The sequence below is a fragment of the Trachinotus anak genome, unplaced genomic scaffold, assembly GCF_046630095.1.
Source record: "Trachinotus anak isolate AG129_WGS33_773 ecotype Australia unplaced genomic scaffold, CSIRO_AGI_Tana_v1 ptg000002l, whole genome shotgun sequence".
Lineage (NCBI taxonomy): Eukaryota > Metazoa > Chordata > Actinopteri > Carangiformes > Carangidae > Trachinotus > Trachinotus anak.
In genome coordinates, this window is record NW_027273853.1 from 16,496,500 (window position 1) to 16,516,322 (window position 19,823).

Here is a 19,823-nt window from a genome sequence, read left to right on the forward strand (position 1 = left end):
CCAACAATTATTTTCATAAATGCTTAATGTGTAGATTTTTGTTTGGTATATAAAAAGTCCAAAAAACTTTTGAAAATAACCAAATGCCCATCACACGTTTTGAAAACCTAAATTGACATCCTCTGGTGTCTTCTTTTGTCCAATTAACAATTCAAATGCCTAAAATATTCAATCTAGAATTATATGAAACATAGAAAAGCAGCAAATATTCACATCTGAGAAGCTGGAATCAGAGAATAAGAAATTTTTGCTTGGGTAAACAATTACAACCATAAACCGCTTTTAATGAGCATTAATTTTCTGTCAATTAATTAATTGACTAATCGTTTCAGCTCTAATCTCACCACTGTGGTTGCAAGTAAAACACTTTCTAGAAAAGAATATTTTACACCATGTCAAGAGTTTATTTGACAGTATTTCAGAATATCTTTCAGTAAACAAGTTTTTTGTTTTTTAGCAAAATGTAATATATCAGTACTGTCGCATTTCATAAAAATAGTTGTTCACGTCTTTGAAACTACAGTATCAATGATACAGTAAACCATATTTGTAGGAATACAGCTGTACAAGGTGAATAGTACACAATTAACACTACACAGTTATACTTGATCTCAATGGGGATTTATGATCGTGCCATCCTTCACAGGTTCCAATAAAGCGTTTTTTTGTTTCTGTATACAAAATCACTCACAGCAGGCAGGGGGACGGCCTGGATGGAGACAGAGGGCTGGATGACATATTCTTTCACCTACATACAGTAAACACATTTCTACAGCCTAACGGCATGTTCTCATGCTCCTCACTAACATGTTAACCAGTTTATCACATGAACCACAGGTGTATTCAACTTTTCAAGTCAGCTCAGAAACATCCAGACCACATGTTTTACCCAGAAACCACTGCAGGTCAGGTTCAGTCCTTATGATGCTTTATGTCTTACTAGTGTCCCAGTCCGCAGGTGCACCGTCTTGCTAAAAGCAGTTTACCAGTTGGTCTTTACCAATTTACAAGTACAGCTTGGATTTGCCATCATGCTGCATTCAGTCACATTGTCACAATGCATTATGATTATTTTTTAAACTCATATGGTCCCCCAGTACTCAAAAGCTCTGGTGATTAATTTTTAATGAGAGCAAATATCTTGTTGAGAGAAATGCATGATATCAAAATGGATAAATGCAGGGGGATAGTGACTTCATCTGTGGTGTCTCAGTTTAATAGCAGCATGCCTCCACTCTGCCAGTGACAAAACTATGTTATCGAACAGATGTTTCTCCGATCATCTAAAATATTCCAAAAAGCTGAAATAACACTCATCTGACGGAACAGAAACCGTGGTCCACTTAGATAATAACCCTGTCTGGATAAACGTTCACAGCTCGACTCTCCCAGATGACTGTCTAAGAAGAGGATGTAATGCTACAGGCTACAATTTATCTCCTCTTCCCTACGTGGGGACAACGGCAATCATTGACATTGATAAGCTATACAGCTGAGAGTGCATCAAGATAACTATATACTGCTTGGTATCAAGTCCGACAAAAACAGGCTCCACAACTCAACAGTTTGCTGATATGTGTGCGTGGTCACCAATATCTGTTTTGCATTCAGTTCCCAAAACAAATCACAACAGCGACAGCTCTGCATTAGTTTGAGTAAGGCACTCTGCCCCACCTCATAACCATCGGCCTCCTCTTCCCCACACCGATGCCCCTCTCCCACAGTGATGTGGTACACGTAGCACAGTAAAAGGCATAGAAATGGGAAATATAGACTAGACAAAATTTTTCTGTTGAGCATTAAATGAATACAGCACAGCTTATAATTCTGCACAATGACTGCATGGTTGACTTGTGATCTCGTGTACAGAACAGTTTTATGAGTTCTTACTAAGCCAACTGTTGTCAGTCACTCAAAAGTTCAATTTGATGAAAAAAAGATCTTCTTTGTCTCACATGAGTACCAACTGGTCAGCTTCATAGAGGATGTTCTCTCTATATTCTACCTCTAAAAGACATGTGAGACCCTGTTTAATGACATGGTGGTTTACATCCATGCACGCGACCACTGCCTCCCTCAGCAGTCTGGGTTTGGTGACTTGCACAGTCTTTGATATGTAGTCATAGACGAGGCCATGGGAATAGTGATCCTAAAATACTGTCCTGGTGTTTTTTTCTCTTTTCTTTACAATGTTTCTAACTACAACACGGCCTCAAAAAACACCAACAGGTACGTTTTTGAGTTTACCAAATGTACATATTTTTCACATCTTTACATTTACAGTATATGATATATTGGTAGGCGTGTGAGATCTTAACATATGTCACGTTAACCAGGCTGTCACTCAGGTCAGTGCCATGTCCTCCAGGAGTTTCAGCATCACTTCCTCCGTCTGACAGATTTATAGTCTCATTCATCCCACTGCACAGAGAAAATGGAGCAAAACTAAACCTCTTGGATGTACATATGTCTCTCCTGTGAGGAACCTTGTTCCATCTGAGGTTATGTTGTACTAACCAATCTGTGCCAGATATGGTTAAACGGTTAAAAGTACGCATCACAAGCACAGCTCCACTCAGAATCAGACTTCGAGGTTTCATCTGTGATCAGAACATCAGCTGTCACAACTGAGGGTCCAAAATGCCTCCACCTGGGTTGATACTGTATGTTACAATAGCTGTGAAAGTTCCTCTGTTTTTTAAGGTGGTGGGTGTAATAATCATCTCGTAAGAACAAATGAAACAAAATATGATTTCAGAAGTAGATGGAGAAGAAAACAGGACAGAAAGAGAGAGAGGGAGCGAGGGAGATTTCCTGTTCATCCAATGGAGAACTGAATGAAGAGCCAGACAGTGTGATCCAGTCCAAACCAGCTAGATCCATTCTACCTGCTTACTGTGGAGGTCCAGGACCTCAGGGTGCCAGGCAGTTTATCAGACCCAGGCACATTCCAGGGCCCGGGGGAGGCAGCTGCACTCCTCACAGGAGGATCTTCCATAGATTTAGTGGGGCAGCAGAGCCCACTGTGGCCGCTTGCCCTCTCATCTTCTCTAGGGAACAGACCTCTGGACACCAGCCTCTCCTGGAGGCTGACATGTCCATCGCCACTGGCCAGAGAGGCTCCATTTGAATTCACACTCACATATGTGTCCCAGGGCCAGACATTGCTCACCGCCTGTGTGTGCAGGACCTTTCTCTCACAGCAGGGGGAGCAAGCCTCCCTCTGCCTCTCTCGTCTTTCAACGGACCTCCCCTGGACAACTTTGTTAGGCAAAGCCCGAGACTGTCTGTCATCTGGTCCACAGTCCACCTCTCCAGACCCCTGAGGGGTTCCCTGCCCCCTGATGATGCACTTCTGCTGGGTGGACCTGCCACCTGTAGCCCCTCTAATGGAGCTGTGGTCTGTCAGCTGTGGAGCTTTGTCTGCCATGCACACTGTGGCCTCTAGAGGGAGCTGATGAGGGGAGTCTGGGGCTGAGGCTGGATGGGATGAGAGCAATGGATTCGGGTGGGGTTCAAGGGTCACTTCCTGCAGGGCAGAGTGGGCTGTAGAAAGGGAATCCCAGGGGCCGGCACAGTCTGTTGGGGAGGAACAAAACACACTGAGGTGGACTAAGATGAAAAAACAGTGGCACAACCAGCATGCACATGCAGAGAGAGACAGTAAGAGAGGAGAGGAAAAAGCAGAGAGAGAAAGAAAGATATGTACAAGAACACACCATATCCTGATATAATGACATTTTCCATGCAAATGTGTGAAAGCAGCAAACACCTGACCAAGTAGGCCTCTATGAAAATATGTTATGCATAGTAAGTCTAATCTACACTACTTCTACAGACAGACGTGTGACAGGATTTATTCAGTGCCTGAAAACAATTCACGTATTTGTAGTTGTGTGACACAGTCTACTTCACAGCCCTCTTCAGGACACAATTTCATTTGAAGGGTCACTTCAAACGATATTGCTCCTTTACAACAACACGTAAACACCCACACCCACACACACACACACACACACACACACACACACACACACACACACACGGCTGCTATTTTCTCGTGCATAAACTCATGAGCATGCACATATGAATGCATGCCTAGAGCACACAGATTAATCAGTATGGAGAGAAAGACGTGCAGTTTTTCACAAACCGTGTCTTTAGAGTGGCCCATTAGGAAGAAATAGGGAGAGCTTAGTGTGTCACCTTTCATGCACATGGAGAGGTTGGGAGGTACCATTCCTAAGGGAAGGCAAGTAAAAGCCTATACCAATCATTAGACTTAAAGCAGAGGGGTTACAACACACGATGGCTAGAGAGCAAGTTGTTATTCCACTGTTTGATTAAAATTGTTTTTCACATAAAGACATGTTTAAATTCAGATGACAGAATAGAAGAATAGAGAGGAGCAGAATGCAGGAAGATATTAAAATGTATGTTAATATGTTCTTGAGTAAAACATAGCATTTGCAGAAAAAAGCCATTCTGTTAAAAACAGTAATGTTGAACCTCAAACATCGAATCTCTAGTATGAAAGTGAGAAAGAGATGAGGTCAGAGACTAATGAGAGACAGAGTGGAAAGAGTTGGACATTTAGAGATGCCAGTTTGTGTCAGGGAAACCCACCATATTCTGGCACCTGTCCTGTGCCTCTCTTTAGCAGTAGCCTGACCCGCCTGCCTCCTGCCTTGATGAGTTCAATGGCACGGGCGTGAGTCATGTCACGAGTGCTGTCCCCGTTAATCTCTATGATCTGATCCCCTACCTAAAGGAGGAACACCGAGTACAGGGTCAATTTTTGTCAAACTGTGTGTATCCATGGAAAGTCGACTTTTTTACACAACCACAATCGCCACTGGAGCAACTGGGGGATAAGTGCCACTAAGTGCCTTGTTCAAATGCACTTCAGCAAGAGTTGCTGAGGGTGAGCAGAGGGTCACTCAGTCACTGAGTTCGCATGCACATACTCACTTTCCCCCTTTCCTAACCTGTAAACTATCCCTGTCCTATTAAGAAGATGTGGAAGAAAGTAAATATGTGAATACAAAGGAAAAAGTGACATATTATAAGCAAAACAGAACATAAGTGCTGTCCTTTTCTTGAAAGGTAAAAATCATTTTTAAATCAAGTGAACTATATCACACACGAGCATGTTATGTGATATTATTTTTGATGGACATCAAGATGACAAACTGGCATTTTGCTATTTCTATTTGTACATCTGTGACTGGATTGTTTCACTCTTTCTATATTTCTTCAACAAAACAACTGTTATTGACTGACAATAATTCCAATATACTCACAAAGAGCATTTTAACTTCATATTTTTAATTATCTTATCCATGCCATCTCACCCTCATCCTTCCATTACGTATGGCAGGACCATCCTCAGCAAGGCGCAACACAAATAGATCCATCTTGTACTCTCTGCCTCCCCGGATACTGAAGCCAAAACCCTTTGCACTTTTCTCCAGCTCCACTGTGAAGTAATCGAAATCCTGCAGAGCAAAATGTACAGAACTTGCAACAAATCTACAGCAAATAAATAAATAAATGTGAGGACTTAATGCTCAAGACAGCATCAGCTTAGGTGTAGCTGTACCTGTGGTCTGAAGTCAGCGGGGATCCCCAGGGGAAACTGTGCAGCTGCAGGATGCTGTCTGAAGTCCAGCAGACCAGGCGGGTGTCTGTAGTCCAGCGTTGGAGGTTGTCGATAATCGGTAACCGGTGGGTGACGGTAGTCTACTGGAGGTTGCCTGTAATCAGTGAATGGAGGATGGCGGAAGTCAGGTTTGACGTCCTGTCTGGCTTTTACCTCTGACCTGTGAGGATCAAGAAACAGGACAAAATCAGAGGAGAGGTTTGTGCTTTGATGGAGACAGTGTTGTTTTGAAGAAGCATAAAGAAAGGAAGTGTCCTATTGCACACAAAGATATATTGAGTAGATATATGTATATGGTAACATTTGAGCTTAGCTTGCCATGTGAAGGACGAGAGTATAAGGATTACTGCGTGTGTGCGGCCATGGAGGCTCCCCAGTAAAAGGAAGGAAATATCACTCTATGTTTTGAAAGTTTAATCAAATTCCCACTTGGGTAAAATGGGCAAAAAACCACAGCTCTGGGAGTGCTTCTCTCAGTGTCTTGATCTGAGACCCACATGCACACACACCCATCGATGTGCGCACCCACACTTTCATAATCTTGATACAGGGCCCCTCACTGGTTTCCTGCATTATAGAAGCAGGGCCTTAAGGTAAATTATTCACTGGCACTGTAAGAGCTAAGTGGTGTTACGCAACCAAGTAGGAACCAGCCTGAGACTGAGAGTCAGAGTGGGACAGAGTTGTCTGCAGGCGCAGGTTTTCTCCTGAACTGGCATGCAAGACGAGGATGGCACACTCTCCTCTACTTACACAGTTTGATATCTGTCACCTTTGAAAACTCCTGCTCCTTTTTCCCGTCATCAAGATTCTGTTTACGGAAAACTCACAAAAGGTTCCTGCTGAGTCCGAACAGGAACATCCCTCTTAGCACACCTCTTACCTTCCATCGTGGAGGTAGAGCTGTGGTGGGGGGCCAGAGGGCTGGGTGACTGGGCTCTGCTGGGTTCCAGCTGCTGCAGGCTGGGAGGCTGGTGCAGGAGGTCCAGTCACTGTTTGGCTTGTCTGAGCTGGTGTCTGACTGGGCTGGACAGGTGCTTGACCTGGCTGAGTGGCTGTTTGACCTGGCTGAGGAGCTGTTTGCCCGGGCTGGATGCCTCCTTGGCTTGGCTGGGCTACAGGGCTGGGCTGGGTCTGTGGGCTGTGTTTCTGGGTCATGGGGCTCTGCTTCTCTGAGCTGGGCCCAGAATGGGAACCTATGAGGGACAGAAGGAGAGACAAGAGTTCACCTGGGTGTGTTACACTTAGAAAAAGGGTTAGAATGAATTGAAAAATAAAACCTACCCATGATGCACAAGAATGCAGCACTGTAGTAAAATTTTCTGAAATGTATTTGATAAAACTACTGAATTATCTGCTGAATAACGTAGCCTTGTTATAAAGCACACACTCATAGACTCTAAAGTGTCTCAATGTCATAAGACAGGGATGTTAAAAATTTGGTTTTGACTGAAATGTTCCAGTGCCTCCATAACCAAAACATTGCAGGAGCATCACTCCTCCTAACCTTGTGTCCTTGTTTTGAGAATACTTCACATGTACATTTTGTGTGAAAGCAAAATAAAACATATTCATATAAGACAAAGGAAACTGACTTCAGGGTGTTTTCGTTATCAAGTACAAAGAGAAAGAAGCAACTAAAAAGAAGCCTGACACTTACCCTCCTCGGGTATGATGTGCAGTGTGACTGTTAGTCCAGCATCTTTAATGAGCTTGACAATGTCTGCATGTGGCATGCTGATGATGGACTGTCCGTTCACAGCCAGGATCCGGTCGCCCACCTTCAGCTTCCCACATCGGTCTGCAGGGCTGCCCTCAATGATACGTCCTATTTTATGGGGCACAGCTGGAAACAGGCAATAACAAGGTGGTTGTCAACACCATTTGTGAAGATAGATGTTAGAACAGCACTGACAAAAGTCAATTTTTAAGTGGAGCAAATCACATTTTGAACTGTTTTACAGTATGAGCCTCACCAGTTTTCACTATGGGACAGTGTAGCCACTTTAAAATGACAGTTACAAATATTTACTAGGCCTTACGAAGCACCATCACTTCACAAAAATACACAGTTCAAACCTTTCAAAAAATGTTAGATTTTCTATTTTTAGTTTATCTTTTATTGACACTTCTTACACAACTAATATAGAAAAACCAAAAAATAACTTCAATGTAAAACGTTTCTGGACGCACCAAACAGAGAAATAAATTCATATCAATAATGTTGGAGTGCAGTAGATATTTCTATGAGTGCATGGGAAGTTGTGCAGGATATATTAATATCTTCAGTGTGCACTCAATTCAAGCTGACTCAAGAATCCCACAGTCTGTTAAAAGAGATCAGCTCTCTTTAGTGTAACCGCTAAATATATGTTTAATAAAGCCACATTTAAGAATATTAAGTCTTTTCATACTATCTTGGCATGAAATTAAGACCAATTTAGGATTAAAAAAAAAATTAATCTTAAAAACAAATCAATTTCAGATTGACCCCAGCTTATGAAGGTTCTGAAACTATTGAACAGGATAAGAAACACTAGTCAAGAAAATTAAAGGGGCATGCAGCCCACTGGTTATTAGTAAAGCAGATATAGTGGATATTATACTTTTGACCCTGTGTTTTGAGTGAATTTGCAGTGCAAAGATCACTTGTGTTGTAAAAAAATCTGATATCTTAAAAATGTATTTAACATTGTTTAAATATATTTTAAAAAATGTATATTTTTTACATTTTGGTTCATGTATTCCAAAGAGCCACAGATTCCTGCACCAGGAAATATAACAGTCCAAAAAACTCATGAACAACCACTCATGGATCCTTGGTCATAAGGATTTAAAAATCTCCATTTGTGTTCAGTAACAACCTTTATGGCTTCAGACAGAAGCAACTTACTGATGACGGTGGTGTTCTCCGGTCTGTTAAGGGAGCTGATGATGACAAAGCCAAAGCCCTCATTCTCCTTGCGGTGAATAACCACGTCACTGGTTTGCAGGGCAGATCCCTCTGGAGGAGAGGTGGCAGCGGGGATGGTGATCGCTGGAGGGCCTGAAGCTGAGGCTGCATCGCTGCGTGGAGAGCTGTGTTGTGTCGACACTGAGCCAGGGCTGCGGCCATTCACAGGACAGGGTTCACCTGTAGGAAAGGAAGCAATGAGACAATATGAGTCAAAGTAACAGCTCTGTAAAACATGATCAGTTTACCCACTGAGGCCATTTACTTAAAGCTTGTTTTAAAATGAAGGCAGCTTAAGATGATCTACCTCCAGCAGGGGTTCTCTGTCAAAGTCAAACTTTGCTTGTCTGCTTGTCATTTGATAAGTGACTCATGCAGTTGTACTGCACTTAAAAAGACAAATCACAGAGCCAGCTGCAGTGCTAAAAATGAACAAAGGATATATGTATGTATGATCTACTACCACAGAAAAGATGTGTGGGTGAGAAATACACACTGATTCACACTGCAGACCGTCAGCATGTGTGTCTTGTCCAAGTCGCCTTTTTTTTAATTTGATGCCAGTGAAATGTGCAGCATGTTCTCCCGTCTTGGTTAAGTGTGAAAAAAAAACAAAACCCGAGAGAACAAAAAACTAAACAAAACAAAAAAAACAAAGCATCTCCTCACCAGGCATTTGCACTCTCCTTCTCACAGTCAAGCTGACTTGACCGTTGCGAGCGGCTGCATGCATCAAGTCTATTACGTATTTGTGCGGTTTCCCAGCAACCACATTTTTATCCACAGAAATGAGCTCATCCCCAGGTCGAAGTCGCCCATCACGCTCAGCAGGAGTGTTCTCTATTATAGCGCCAATAACAATCTGTTCAAAGAAAATCAATATTAGCAGCATAGATGAAGGTGAAGAGGATGAGACAGAGACGCAGTGGAATCACACAATAATTGCTTTATCTAGCTTGCAAAGTAATTTTGGGTCATAGCAGCATTTTTTCACTTTCCAAATATTCTGCTGCCTCATTCTCACAGTTTGCATGCTGTTGTACACTTGCACAAGTTAGCAAGGCGTTACTTCAGTATGGGAGGTACTGAGCAGTTAGAGGGTCAGGACAGTGTGAGACAGTCAAAGTGTGCTTGTGTGTATGTGTGTGTGTGGATGGTATGTTGGTTAGTTGTATGAACGGTAACTGGATGGAGAGCGTGAGATAAGTTAAGGTGCAGGTCAGACGAGGTTGGTGTGCATGAGGTTAAAAATGTTTGTGGTCCAGCCCGTCCCATACGAGCCTTGTCACGGGCGTCCGGACTCACAGCCTGCACGGCCTCGTCTCCCCCCAGGATGCGGAAGCCAAACCCGGTCTTCTCTCTCAGCAGGTGCACCTCCACCTCTTCATACTCTGGACCTGGCACACAGATATACAGACAATAAAGGCTGACTCTCTTTTTCATTTGAAATGCACATATTATGTGTTTGTGTGTTTAAAGCAACATCACGCCCTGTTTTCATGAACTAAAGGTTCTGTACTCACGTCGGCTCTCATAGATAGCCCTCGACTTCTCATAAAGGTCATAAGGATCAGGCTTGTTTAGGTCGAAGCCTTCAGTTGAGTCAGGCACAGAAGTGCGGTGCTGTGGCTGGTTTGGGAAGGGAGTGCCAGGTGGCAAGACTGGGCCAGACAAGTTTGCCTGGGGGCTGCCATGCGGGTCCCACTGGTCAGTCAACTACATGGAAAACATGAACAACGGATGTTTGATTGAAGATAAGGGGCCCAATTTTGAGCTGTAAATCTTAGGCACAACGAGTCTCCAAAGACACTAGCTTTTTGGTTCATGTAGGTGTAGCTATGCAAAGTGCAAAGGGGCTGGCTGATGTAGTGCATAAATTCACTCTTAGTCAGTCACATCACTGGTCTCATCGTTCTGAAACAGCTGTGCCCATCACACTGGCACTGACGACAACAGCTGGACAAACAGAAATAGACATCTATATGAAGTTATATTATTTGACTTGATATTGTAGAGTGGCACATCCTGAACGCACAGCAGTTCAAACCTGCAGCTAGAGGTAGATGGTATGGGTTTTTATTTGACAAAAAATTTATAATAAAAAGTATTGATGAGGCTGTTTATATGACCACATCAATCTGACTATATTTCAGTTTTGTTTCTACTTCATCTCACATTATAAATTGTCACATCAGACCTTGTTACAAAATGTGTTACAACAGCATCTGCACTGTGATGCATTTCAAGAATAAAACCTGAAATGCTTCGTTTGTGAAAAAGGAAGTTGGGAATGCCGACACAATCCAACATCTCCCACTTAAACAACAGAATACAGAGTTACAATGAACCAGTCTGATGTCTGTAGTATTGGTTTGGGTTACACTGTAGCAGCCTGGTGTCATTTGCATGTGATTTAATTAAGGTAAACACAGTGGACAGCTGTGTGTAGTGGCACTGTGCTCTGACACTTCTCAAATGAGAGGCTGCAGATTTATCAACACATGTGTCCTCCTGCCTTCAGATGGCTGCAGGGATTTAATGAACTGAAAGAGAACCTTTTCATACACTATAAAGCAGATGTGGACATGATTTGTTCTGAGTCAGGGAGATAAAACATGTATTATCACATCAAGTCAACATTTAGTTAAATGTTTTGATTTGGTAACGCAATGCAAAAAAGAAAAAAACGCCATTTGGGGCTAATATGATAATGAATTCAAATCAGTATTCACAATTAAAACCTAAATGAGATAAGATTCATAATGTCTGCATGTTCGGACTAATACCATGAATGAATGCTGATTGTAAGAGCAGTAACAGGTGCAGTTAAAGTATAAATCTGAAGAGCTTTTCCCCAGCTGGCGAGGTGTGAGATCTGATGTGATCAAACCAATAAGCAGGTCAGGACAGGCTGGTTCATGTCACAGTAAACCAAAAGCCACGCACCTGTGAGGCAACACAGCCTCAGTGACAAACACTGATCCTATATGCTACCATGTTACCCTCTCTGCTTCAACAAACAAATCTGGTTCACAGATGCACAGATTCTCTCTGCCTCTCTTTCTGTCTCTCTCTCTGGCAGACACACACATGCACGCACACACAAGCAGAAACACATTTGGTTTAATCACTGTACCTGTTTGGAGGCCTTCCATGGAGAGATGTGGCCTGAGGAAGAAAGCGAGAAAACCCAGTTGGCAGAGAGCAGACTCAGACAATCTGTCAGATCTTTATCAAACAAAATACAGACAATTACAACTACACGACAAAAACAACTATAATGGAACCTGTGTAGCGTAAAAAAGGTTCGTACAAATGAGTTATTGGATTGGAGTGTTAAAATCATCTTCCCTCAGTGTGTGAAAAAATTTTCATTCTCATTTTGCTGATTTCATATTCCTCTGTTTTGACTTTGTTTGTGTAACTCTTCCTAAACGGGTTTGGTTGTTGCATTTGTTTTCAACATAATTACATCATTAGCTGCAGGCAAAAACAGAGGCCCCCTCCCCCAAACACACACACACACACGGACACACACACACACAGTTTTCTCTGCAAGTCATATTTTATCTGCATGTAGGAAGCAGGGAGCACTCTACATCCCAACAACAATCTCATCAACACAGCTCCCCTGTGACTCCACTGACTCAAAGACATACACTCAATTTATGCTACTGAGACCCAAATACATACAGTCAGACATGAGGGAAAAACATGCAATGGCTGCTTCGTGTAAACATCCAGTTTGAATCTTTACACATGTGGATAGAAACACATGAACACACTCATCAAGCACGCTAGACCCCTGCAGCATCGCTCATGAATCCTTAGCGGATGTGGGTGCTTGCAAAATATTCCTAAGAGAATCCTGATATATTTAATATTTATCCAGTTTATGAGTTTTCCTGAAAAATGTCAGAGAGCACTAGATGGAATATATTTATGGCATTACTCTCCAACTACAACCGCCTGCTTTTTAGATGTGTGAGATGAAAGCCAGAACACTTAGCAACAGAGCAGAATGGCAGAACTTTCTATCAAAATCAGCGAGCAAGGAGAGATTTGAGGAAAATAAAATACAATAGATCACTGCCAGTCCGTGTGAAGACAAATGAAAATTGAAATACATTTTTTGCCTTTCCTTATACTTTCATCTTTTATTTTTCCACATTTTTCACGCCTAGCCCTTCTCCATTCGCTCACTTAAAACATTTTTGCTACCTGGAAATCTCTTCCATCTGTAACTAAACGTCCTCCATCCCTGCTGCGCCTGTGAGCACAGAGGAAGACACAACGAGATGAGGAACGCAGACAAATGAAAACCCTCCTGTCCATAAATGCCATAAACATGAATGGAGGTTTGAGGAGAGCTATCCGTGGTGCTGAAATGATTCAGCACAGTGGTAGCAGCAGAGGGAGGGCTCTGTGGGAGGCTGGGACTAATAACCACATTCTGCAGGGAATACAAGCCTTCAGGGATGCCTTTAAGGAATTCTAATAACTCATTCTCATGAAACTTTCCTTAATGACCCAATAAAGGAAATGAGTATGAGCTACAACTGTCCACTCATATTAAAGAGGGGCGTCATCCTCACGGATGCATTCAAGCTTAATTTAAATGCTAATACAGTTCATCAGCATATGTGGCGGATGTGTGGCGCACTCGTATGAATGCTGATGAATTACAAATGAATGACTGGTGGAGAGGCTTCATGTGGCTTCTCTCACGAGTCAGTGGTCAGGCAGTCTGGCAGGCCGACCTCACAGACTAGCCTGCTGAGCTCTGGAAGGCCTTCAGATCAGCCTGATTGGCTTGTGCAGTCTGACACCGTTTTCTTCACAGCCATGATCTGCATCCTCATTGGTGCCGCAAAATGTCTCTAGTCTGTGGTTGGCTCAGCTTCAAACTGGGATGTCGGGATGGAGCTGTGAACACGACCAGAGCTCAGTGGAACTCTGGCAGAGTGCCCACGCTACAGCAGAGCAGTCAGACAGACACACACACACACACACACACACACACACACACACACACACACACATCCAACAGAAGTCTAACACCCTGTCTGTGTTACACAAAGCACCGATGCTCTCAGTCACACATCTGAAATCATGTGTGCAACCTGAATTACACTGGATGTGGGATTTCTGTGCTCAGCAAAGAAATCCTGCATCTACAAACACAAACATGCCTTAACATTCCTGACATTTTGCACATCTGAGTCACTGTAAAAGACCTTGTCCTTTTTTTCACCCCACAGAGAGGAGAGAGAGACACACAGAGCCAGAGAGGTTCCTGGTGTGTCAGGCTGACAGTCCCTGCGGGGCCGTTGTCCTGAGTTGTTTGATAGAAACGGGTGAATTTGAAGGAGATGGCATCTTTGGGGGAAGGGAGGTGATTTGTCACATTCAGCTCAGTATTTAAAGGGATATCCATTGCAAGCTGTGTGTTTGTGTGTGTGTGTGTGTGTGTGTGTGTTTGTGTGTGTGTGTGTGTGTGTGTGTGCACGCGTAAATTCGTATACAGATCTGTGTATGTACATGTGGTGATACATTAATGTGTGTAGGGCAATCTCATTTGTGTATTGAATTTCAGCATCCTTCTTAAATGGCGTATCTGACAAGGAAACATGAGTGTGTGTCTTTGCAAAGGTTAACCACCAGGTGGCAGATGTTGGCTCTGCATGGTCATGAGACGATCTGCTGCTCAGCGCCTCAACATTTGATCTCAGCTGCATGCATGCTGACGTGCATTCATACACACACACACACACACACACACACACACACACACACACACACACACGCACACACACACACACACACACAGAGTTTTTTTTCTATTCCTACTACAAACACTTGAGTCATTTGTGCTCATTGAAGGCTCAGTAGACTTTATCAGCTTTAACGTAATCAAGTGACTGAACAACAAACAGAACACAATCAATTCACTCAGATCAGGCAACAGTTTGTCAATACATCTCCAATATTTGTCAATAATGTAGAGGTGGCTCTGGACAACAGGACTGACATAAAATCAGCAAACCACCCAGCAGCACTTAAATCAGATAGTCTGATGTATCAGGACCACTAAGAGCTAATGTCTTTGATTGCTTTTCAGGTCTGTGATAATAATTCCTGTCACACTTCAATTAATTAAACCTGAGATGCATATGAGACTGATTGCCTTCATCCTTGATCAAATATAACCCATGAAAAATAGAGCGTATCTATAATCCGTCTTCATTGTTCTGTTATCATCTCAGAAACAATGCGAATTAACTCTTCACTCCTGGCAATTCATCTCTAGAAAAACTACAGACTTGATGACAAAATGAGCATGAACATGTGAATTGCACAGCTGCTGGGTGGTGCATCAAAACCAAATTGTGAAGTTGTGAACATTGTATTTTTAAATGGCCAAAGGAGAGGAAGTCTTGGAAGTCTCTGACTCTCTGGACTTTCATCCAGGTGGTGCTGTACGTTAAATCCCTGCAGGGTTGAGCGTGTGTGTTTGTCAGATGACCATTGGCTAAGTCGTATCAGTAGCCCCAGGTAATTATCAAGTCTAATTTTGACCCTGTGACCAGAGCACTTTTTAGAGAATGAGTGCAAGAGCACATGTCAAACAAATAAAGCTTTCACTATGCAATTTAATTTCCTCGCAGGTGGCCAATCTTGCAGGAAATAGAAGAAGAGGGAAAATGGCCACACTCCATGTCATTCTGGCAATATTACAAAAACTCTGCACTTCAAACTTCCCCACTGTGAAATTTTCTCTCATTCCTCTTTTGGGCTACTTTATTACTTCATTTTGATTTATTTTCTCAGACTGAGGGCATGTGGTCGTCTCCTCCTTTCACTTCAAGAGGGAAGGTAAAATGCTGAACGTGTGCAGAAAACTAAAGGTGGTGTGGAGCAGCTCATTACAATGCAGAGCCTGTTACAGGGATTTGGCATGTGGCAAGTATTGTGGAACAACACTAGCCCTGAATTGTGTGTCTAAATACACAGACAGCTAACAATGGAATCTATCAAGAATATTAGAACGTGTTTACTTAAAATTCAAGTGGGTGTAGGAGGAAACATTGTGCCACTGTGAGAAAGATCCAGACGAACACACAGACTCCTACAGGATGGGTAGCCTGTCACACATAATTGTTAGATCAAGATATAGCCAATACTTTCAAAATTGCAAGATTTCAAAAAGGGACTTTGTGCATATTGTTTAAAGCTTTTTGCTTTATATTCAACAGTTGTAACCCAGCTTCACATCAAAATTGAACATTTGTGTACTGAAAACAGTAAAAATGCTGGTTGTAAAATCAAAGCATCATCATTTCAGAGTTTGGAGACGTCAGACACTACACGCAGTCAAACAGCATCATGCCAACCAGTTCAGCTTGTTTGCCAGCTAGATGACACTCTCAACAGTCATTTCTGTCGGAAAACACATTACAGTAAAATAACTGCATTTATTTTGAACATGAGTGGCCCCAGTGAGAATGAAGCTGCTTTCCCCCCAGCAGTGTTGGTGCCATCGCAACCCACAGAGCTGTACTACATCTAACATTGAGATTAACTTCTCATCCCAACTCTCCACTGCATGTTAAATTTGAACAGATTTGAGTTGCTGCATTTTAAATGCTTTCCTGTGTTAAATCCCCCTGTGCTGCTAATTCAGTGGAAACCATCGATGACTTGTTGGTGATAAAGACACATTTGGAAAACACTGAGAGCACATGGTGTGACACACACAACACTTAAGATGGCATCTGCGTACTTTCTTTTCTGATCTGTAATAATGAGTCAGCACATATGAAATAGGTAAAAAACATATCGTCCATTTCATTTCTATGTTTTCTATTTAATAATAATAATAATAATTATGATGTGTCCTGTGGCTGTTAAATCATGCAATGATCTAATTTCATTGCTGATTTTCTTAATTTTCTTCACCAGCGCATAGAAATTATTGCTCTGTGAAATAATCCTGAATTATTACAGTTTTTAGGAAAACACTGTTGTTAAATTAAAAAAAAAAAAAAAGAAGATAATTTGAGCAGTTTTACAACAGGTAAAATTAATCCTCCATCCTCTAAACTATTTCATATTCCAAAAATAAAATCTCATCTAGAGACTTGAATAAAATCATTTCAAAGTATTCAAAAATGCAACGGGTCTCAAAATGATCATAATCAAAATCTCATTTGCTCTCTCAGCTCTTACTGTCAACTCTACTTGACTCATCTCTTGTGAAGTTGCAGCTGGGGCTGAAGATGCACAGTAACATGATATTTGTGCTTTTCAATCAGAAGTCAGCCTATACTCAGCTGGGCAGTTGCTCTTGCACTGGAACCTCTTTCAGTTTTGCTCAAATTAGTTTGGTCTTTAAATGTGCCAAAAATGCAACTCATGATTTGATACGAATTGTACGGCAATCCTTTTTGCCACAGCTAATGACATAAATACTGTGGATCAAGGGGTATCAGCAGACATTAAAGTCTGAATATCTTGAGAAAGTAAAACATATTTATAGAGCCCAAAAAAGAATGTTGTCATTGTCTTTACAAAATAACACTATCAATTTTCATTTATTTATTATTTGCTATCTGTACTATAAGTCTGGTTTATTTGGCACTAGTTTTAACAAGCACAATTTACAAGCTTCCCTGTCGCCCTGACAGAAAGAGTGAGACTGTATTAGAAGCATACAAAATAACTACCAGACAGACAGACAGACAGACAGAAAAGAAACAAGGAAACTGTTTTTTCTCTCTCACCTGTACCTCTCTGTATGAGGAGTGTGGCCTCGGCTCCCACTGGACACTCTTTAAGCATCTCCACCACTCGTCCATGTCCAGCTGCAGCCACTGGCTGCTGGTTCACCTCCAGGATCAGGTCTCCTTCTATCAGCCCCGATGCTCCCTGTGAACCCGGCTCCAGCACCTGCACCACGACACCACGACACATCCACCTCAGTCAATTTGACAAACTCCAATTTGATTTTGTGGCACCTTCCAAAATCATTAACAGAAAACTTCTATTGCCTACCACTTCAGAAGGTTTATTTTTGTACTGAGGGACCATAATTCATCATTTTCCTGTTCATTCTCTCCATTTCCTCTCCAGTCATCTATTGGTGGTCCCTAACTCATATTATTTTGGAACTCAGCTGTTTCCAAAATGAATTCAAGAATTTTTGACTGTTTAAAGATTTACAGGACCAATATTTCAAGATACTGACATGCAGCTTGTTTGTGGAAAATTGTGGAAACAATGGAAAATGCACTAATGCACTAACAGGTGCAATTATTTTACTCCACAGGCAGATGTCTTTCATTTGTATATACTGTATGTTGAACATAAAAGAAATTGCTTGTTAAGGTCAAGAGGTGTTTTCTGTAGTGCAGATGCTTTACTACATAAATACAACAGGGGTGAGAAATAGATTCTGTCACACTGCAACTCATCTTGTCTAATTTATCTGTACTTTACTGCCTGGATTCTAAGTACGCAGGTTGGGATTTAGCTTCTTTAGGACAGTCTTCATTCATTCATTACCATGGCAATAGATAGCAAATCCAACACCAGCTGAACTGACTTTGCTCTTATCTCAGTTTCTTTCTACTAAGTTGCATCGACTGGATTAAATTTATCTTGACCTGCTATTTTAACTGTGCCTCTAGTTTAATTTGAAACTCAACTCAACTATTGAGTTTAGCTGAAGATTGCAGTTTCACTCTTTTACAGACAGTAAAATACAATTAAAATATCAAACAGCTCTGTTATTTCTGGACTAATCATGGTCTGCTAAGTGAATGAAGAGACGTACAGATGATCCATGATTACCTATTATCCATATTACCTGTTTAACTCGCTGACCAGTGGGACTATCGGCAATAGTGAACCCAAATCCCTCCGACCCTTTCACCATAGTAACCGTTAGCAGCTCTGCCCCTTGTGCTGTTGCCCCGGCAATCCCTGCAGTCCCCGAGGAGGCCATGGACACGTTGTCTTCATGAGGTGTGAGTGCCGAGGCTGAGCCAGGTGTGGTAGGCGGCAGGGATGATCCGTCTAGATGTGTGTCCCCAGGGTGAGGTGCTCCGGCCTGGGCCAGAGCCTGGGGAGGCAGCTGGGAACTCAAGGACAGGTACTCCAGGTACGGGTCGTAGCTGCTGCGGCCGTTCACCACCAGGGGACGGTGCTCCAGGCCAATGGGTGTCAGGGAGGTGCTTGCTGCACCACTGGGGTCCTCGGGGTCAAAAGGCAGAGGATATCCTCGACAGAGCACGAGGGTGACGCTCTGACCTATCGGTACCGACTGAAACAGCTTTACGACATCAGCGTGTGTGGTGCCGAGCACACATATATCATTAATGTAGACGATGACGTCGCCTGAAGAGAAAGAAGATAGCAAGGACACAACAGTCACACTCTGACTATGTTACATATGACACAGACACCATCATCTGGTCCTAGTGGTTTATGTGTAAACATAATATGCTGCAAAAATAAAACTTGTAACCGCCTGTTATGCCATAAATATCAAATCTCAAGTGTCACAAAGGAATATAATATCAGTTCACTGCGGCCATGTACAAGTGCATGTGTGAGACAGAGAGGTGGGAGAGAGACAGGGTCAGTGTCTCTGTGAATATGACAAACATCCGGTGCACACCAACATTCACAAAAACCCCCTAATTGTGAAAATCTTAAATATTTGAATGGATGCACACACGTACAGTCACAGGTAGTAACAGTTTTAAGTCTTGGCTCAGGGATACATACGGATACATTAACCTTCCTGTTATGTTCATTTGTCAGGAACAGCAATGGTGTTCCCGGGTCAATTTGACCCAGTGCATGTTTAATTATCCAAAAGATGCCCGAAACCAAAAAATCCTAACAAGCACCGTGAATATTCCATTACTAACTCCATTACTAACTATTCTATCAATATTTAGTGCAATGGTGTTCCTTACCTCTAACAGGTAATAATTCAATTAGGATAATTCACTCGTTTTTCATTAAAGAAATGCATGTTCAAACTTTTTTTTTAAACGTTTCACCACTTTATTGCTTTTGAAAGACCAACATATGAAACACAATAGTTTTACATAACATTGAGACATAACATTTAAATGTTAATATAAACATGCAGGGGGTGGTTGCAAATATGTGAGATGAACCATTTTCATATTATAT

At 42.1% G+C, this 19,823-nt stretch overlaps 1 protein-coding gene across 8 annotated transcripts in view; it reads right to left on the reverse strand.

Annotated features, from left to right (window-relative positions):
- Positions 1–381: 381 nt before the first annotated feature.
- Positions 382–19,823, reverse strand: part of magi2b (membrane associated guanylate kinase, WW and PDZ domain containing 2b) — a 75,921-nt gene continuing 56,479 nt past the window's right edge. For 4 of the 8 annotated variants that reach the window (XM_071501995.1, XM_071501977.1, XM_071502003.1 and 1 more), the window contains 13 exons: positions 18,484–19,013; positions 17,399–17,564; positions 11,752–11,783; positions 10,139–10,331; positions 9,897–10,012; positions 9,285–9,477; positions 8,556–8,795; positions 7,323–7,508; positions 6,546–6,858; positions 5,603–5,822; positions 5,355–5,498; positions 4,627–4,765; positions 382–3,579 (listed from right to left, as the gene is read on the reverse strand). In XM_071501995.1, the coding sequence (XP_071358096.1) occupies positions 2,885–3,579; positions 4,627–4,765; positions 5,355–5,498; positions 5,603–5,822; positions 6,546–6,858; positions 7,323–7,508; positions 8,556–8,795; positions 9,285–9,477; positions 9,897–10,012; positions 10,139–10,331; positions 11,752–11,783; positions 17,399–17,564; positions 18,484–19,013 (3,167 nt within the window). In that variant the 3' untranslated portion in view covers positions 382–2,884. Of the gene's footprint in view, positions 3,580–4,153; positions 4,243–4,626; positions 4,766–5,354; positions 5,499–5,602; positions 5,823–6,545; positions 6,859–7,322; positions 7,509–8,555; positions 8,796–9,284; positions 9,478–9,896; positions 10,013–10,138; positions 10,332–11,751; positions 11,784–17,398; positions 17,565–18,483; positions 19,014–19,823 lie in introns of all 8 variants that reach the window. The other 4 variants (XM_071502036.1, XM_071502030.1, XM_071502021.1 and 1 more) reach the window with 4 other exon arrangements.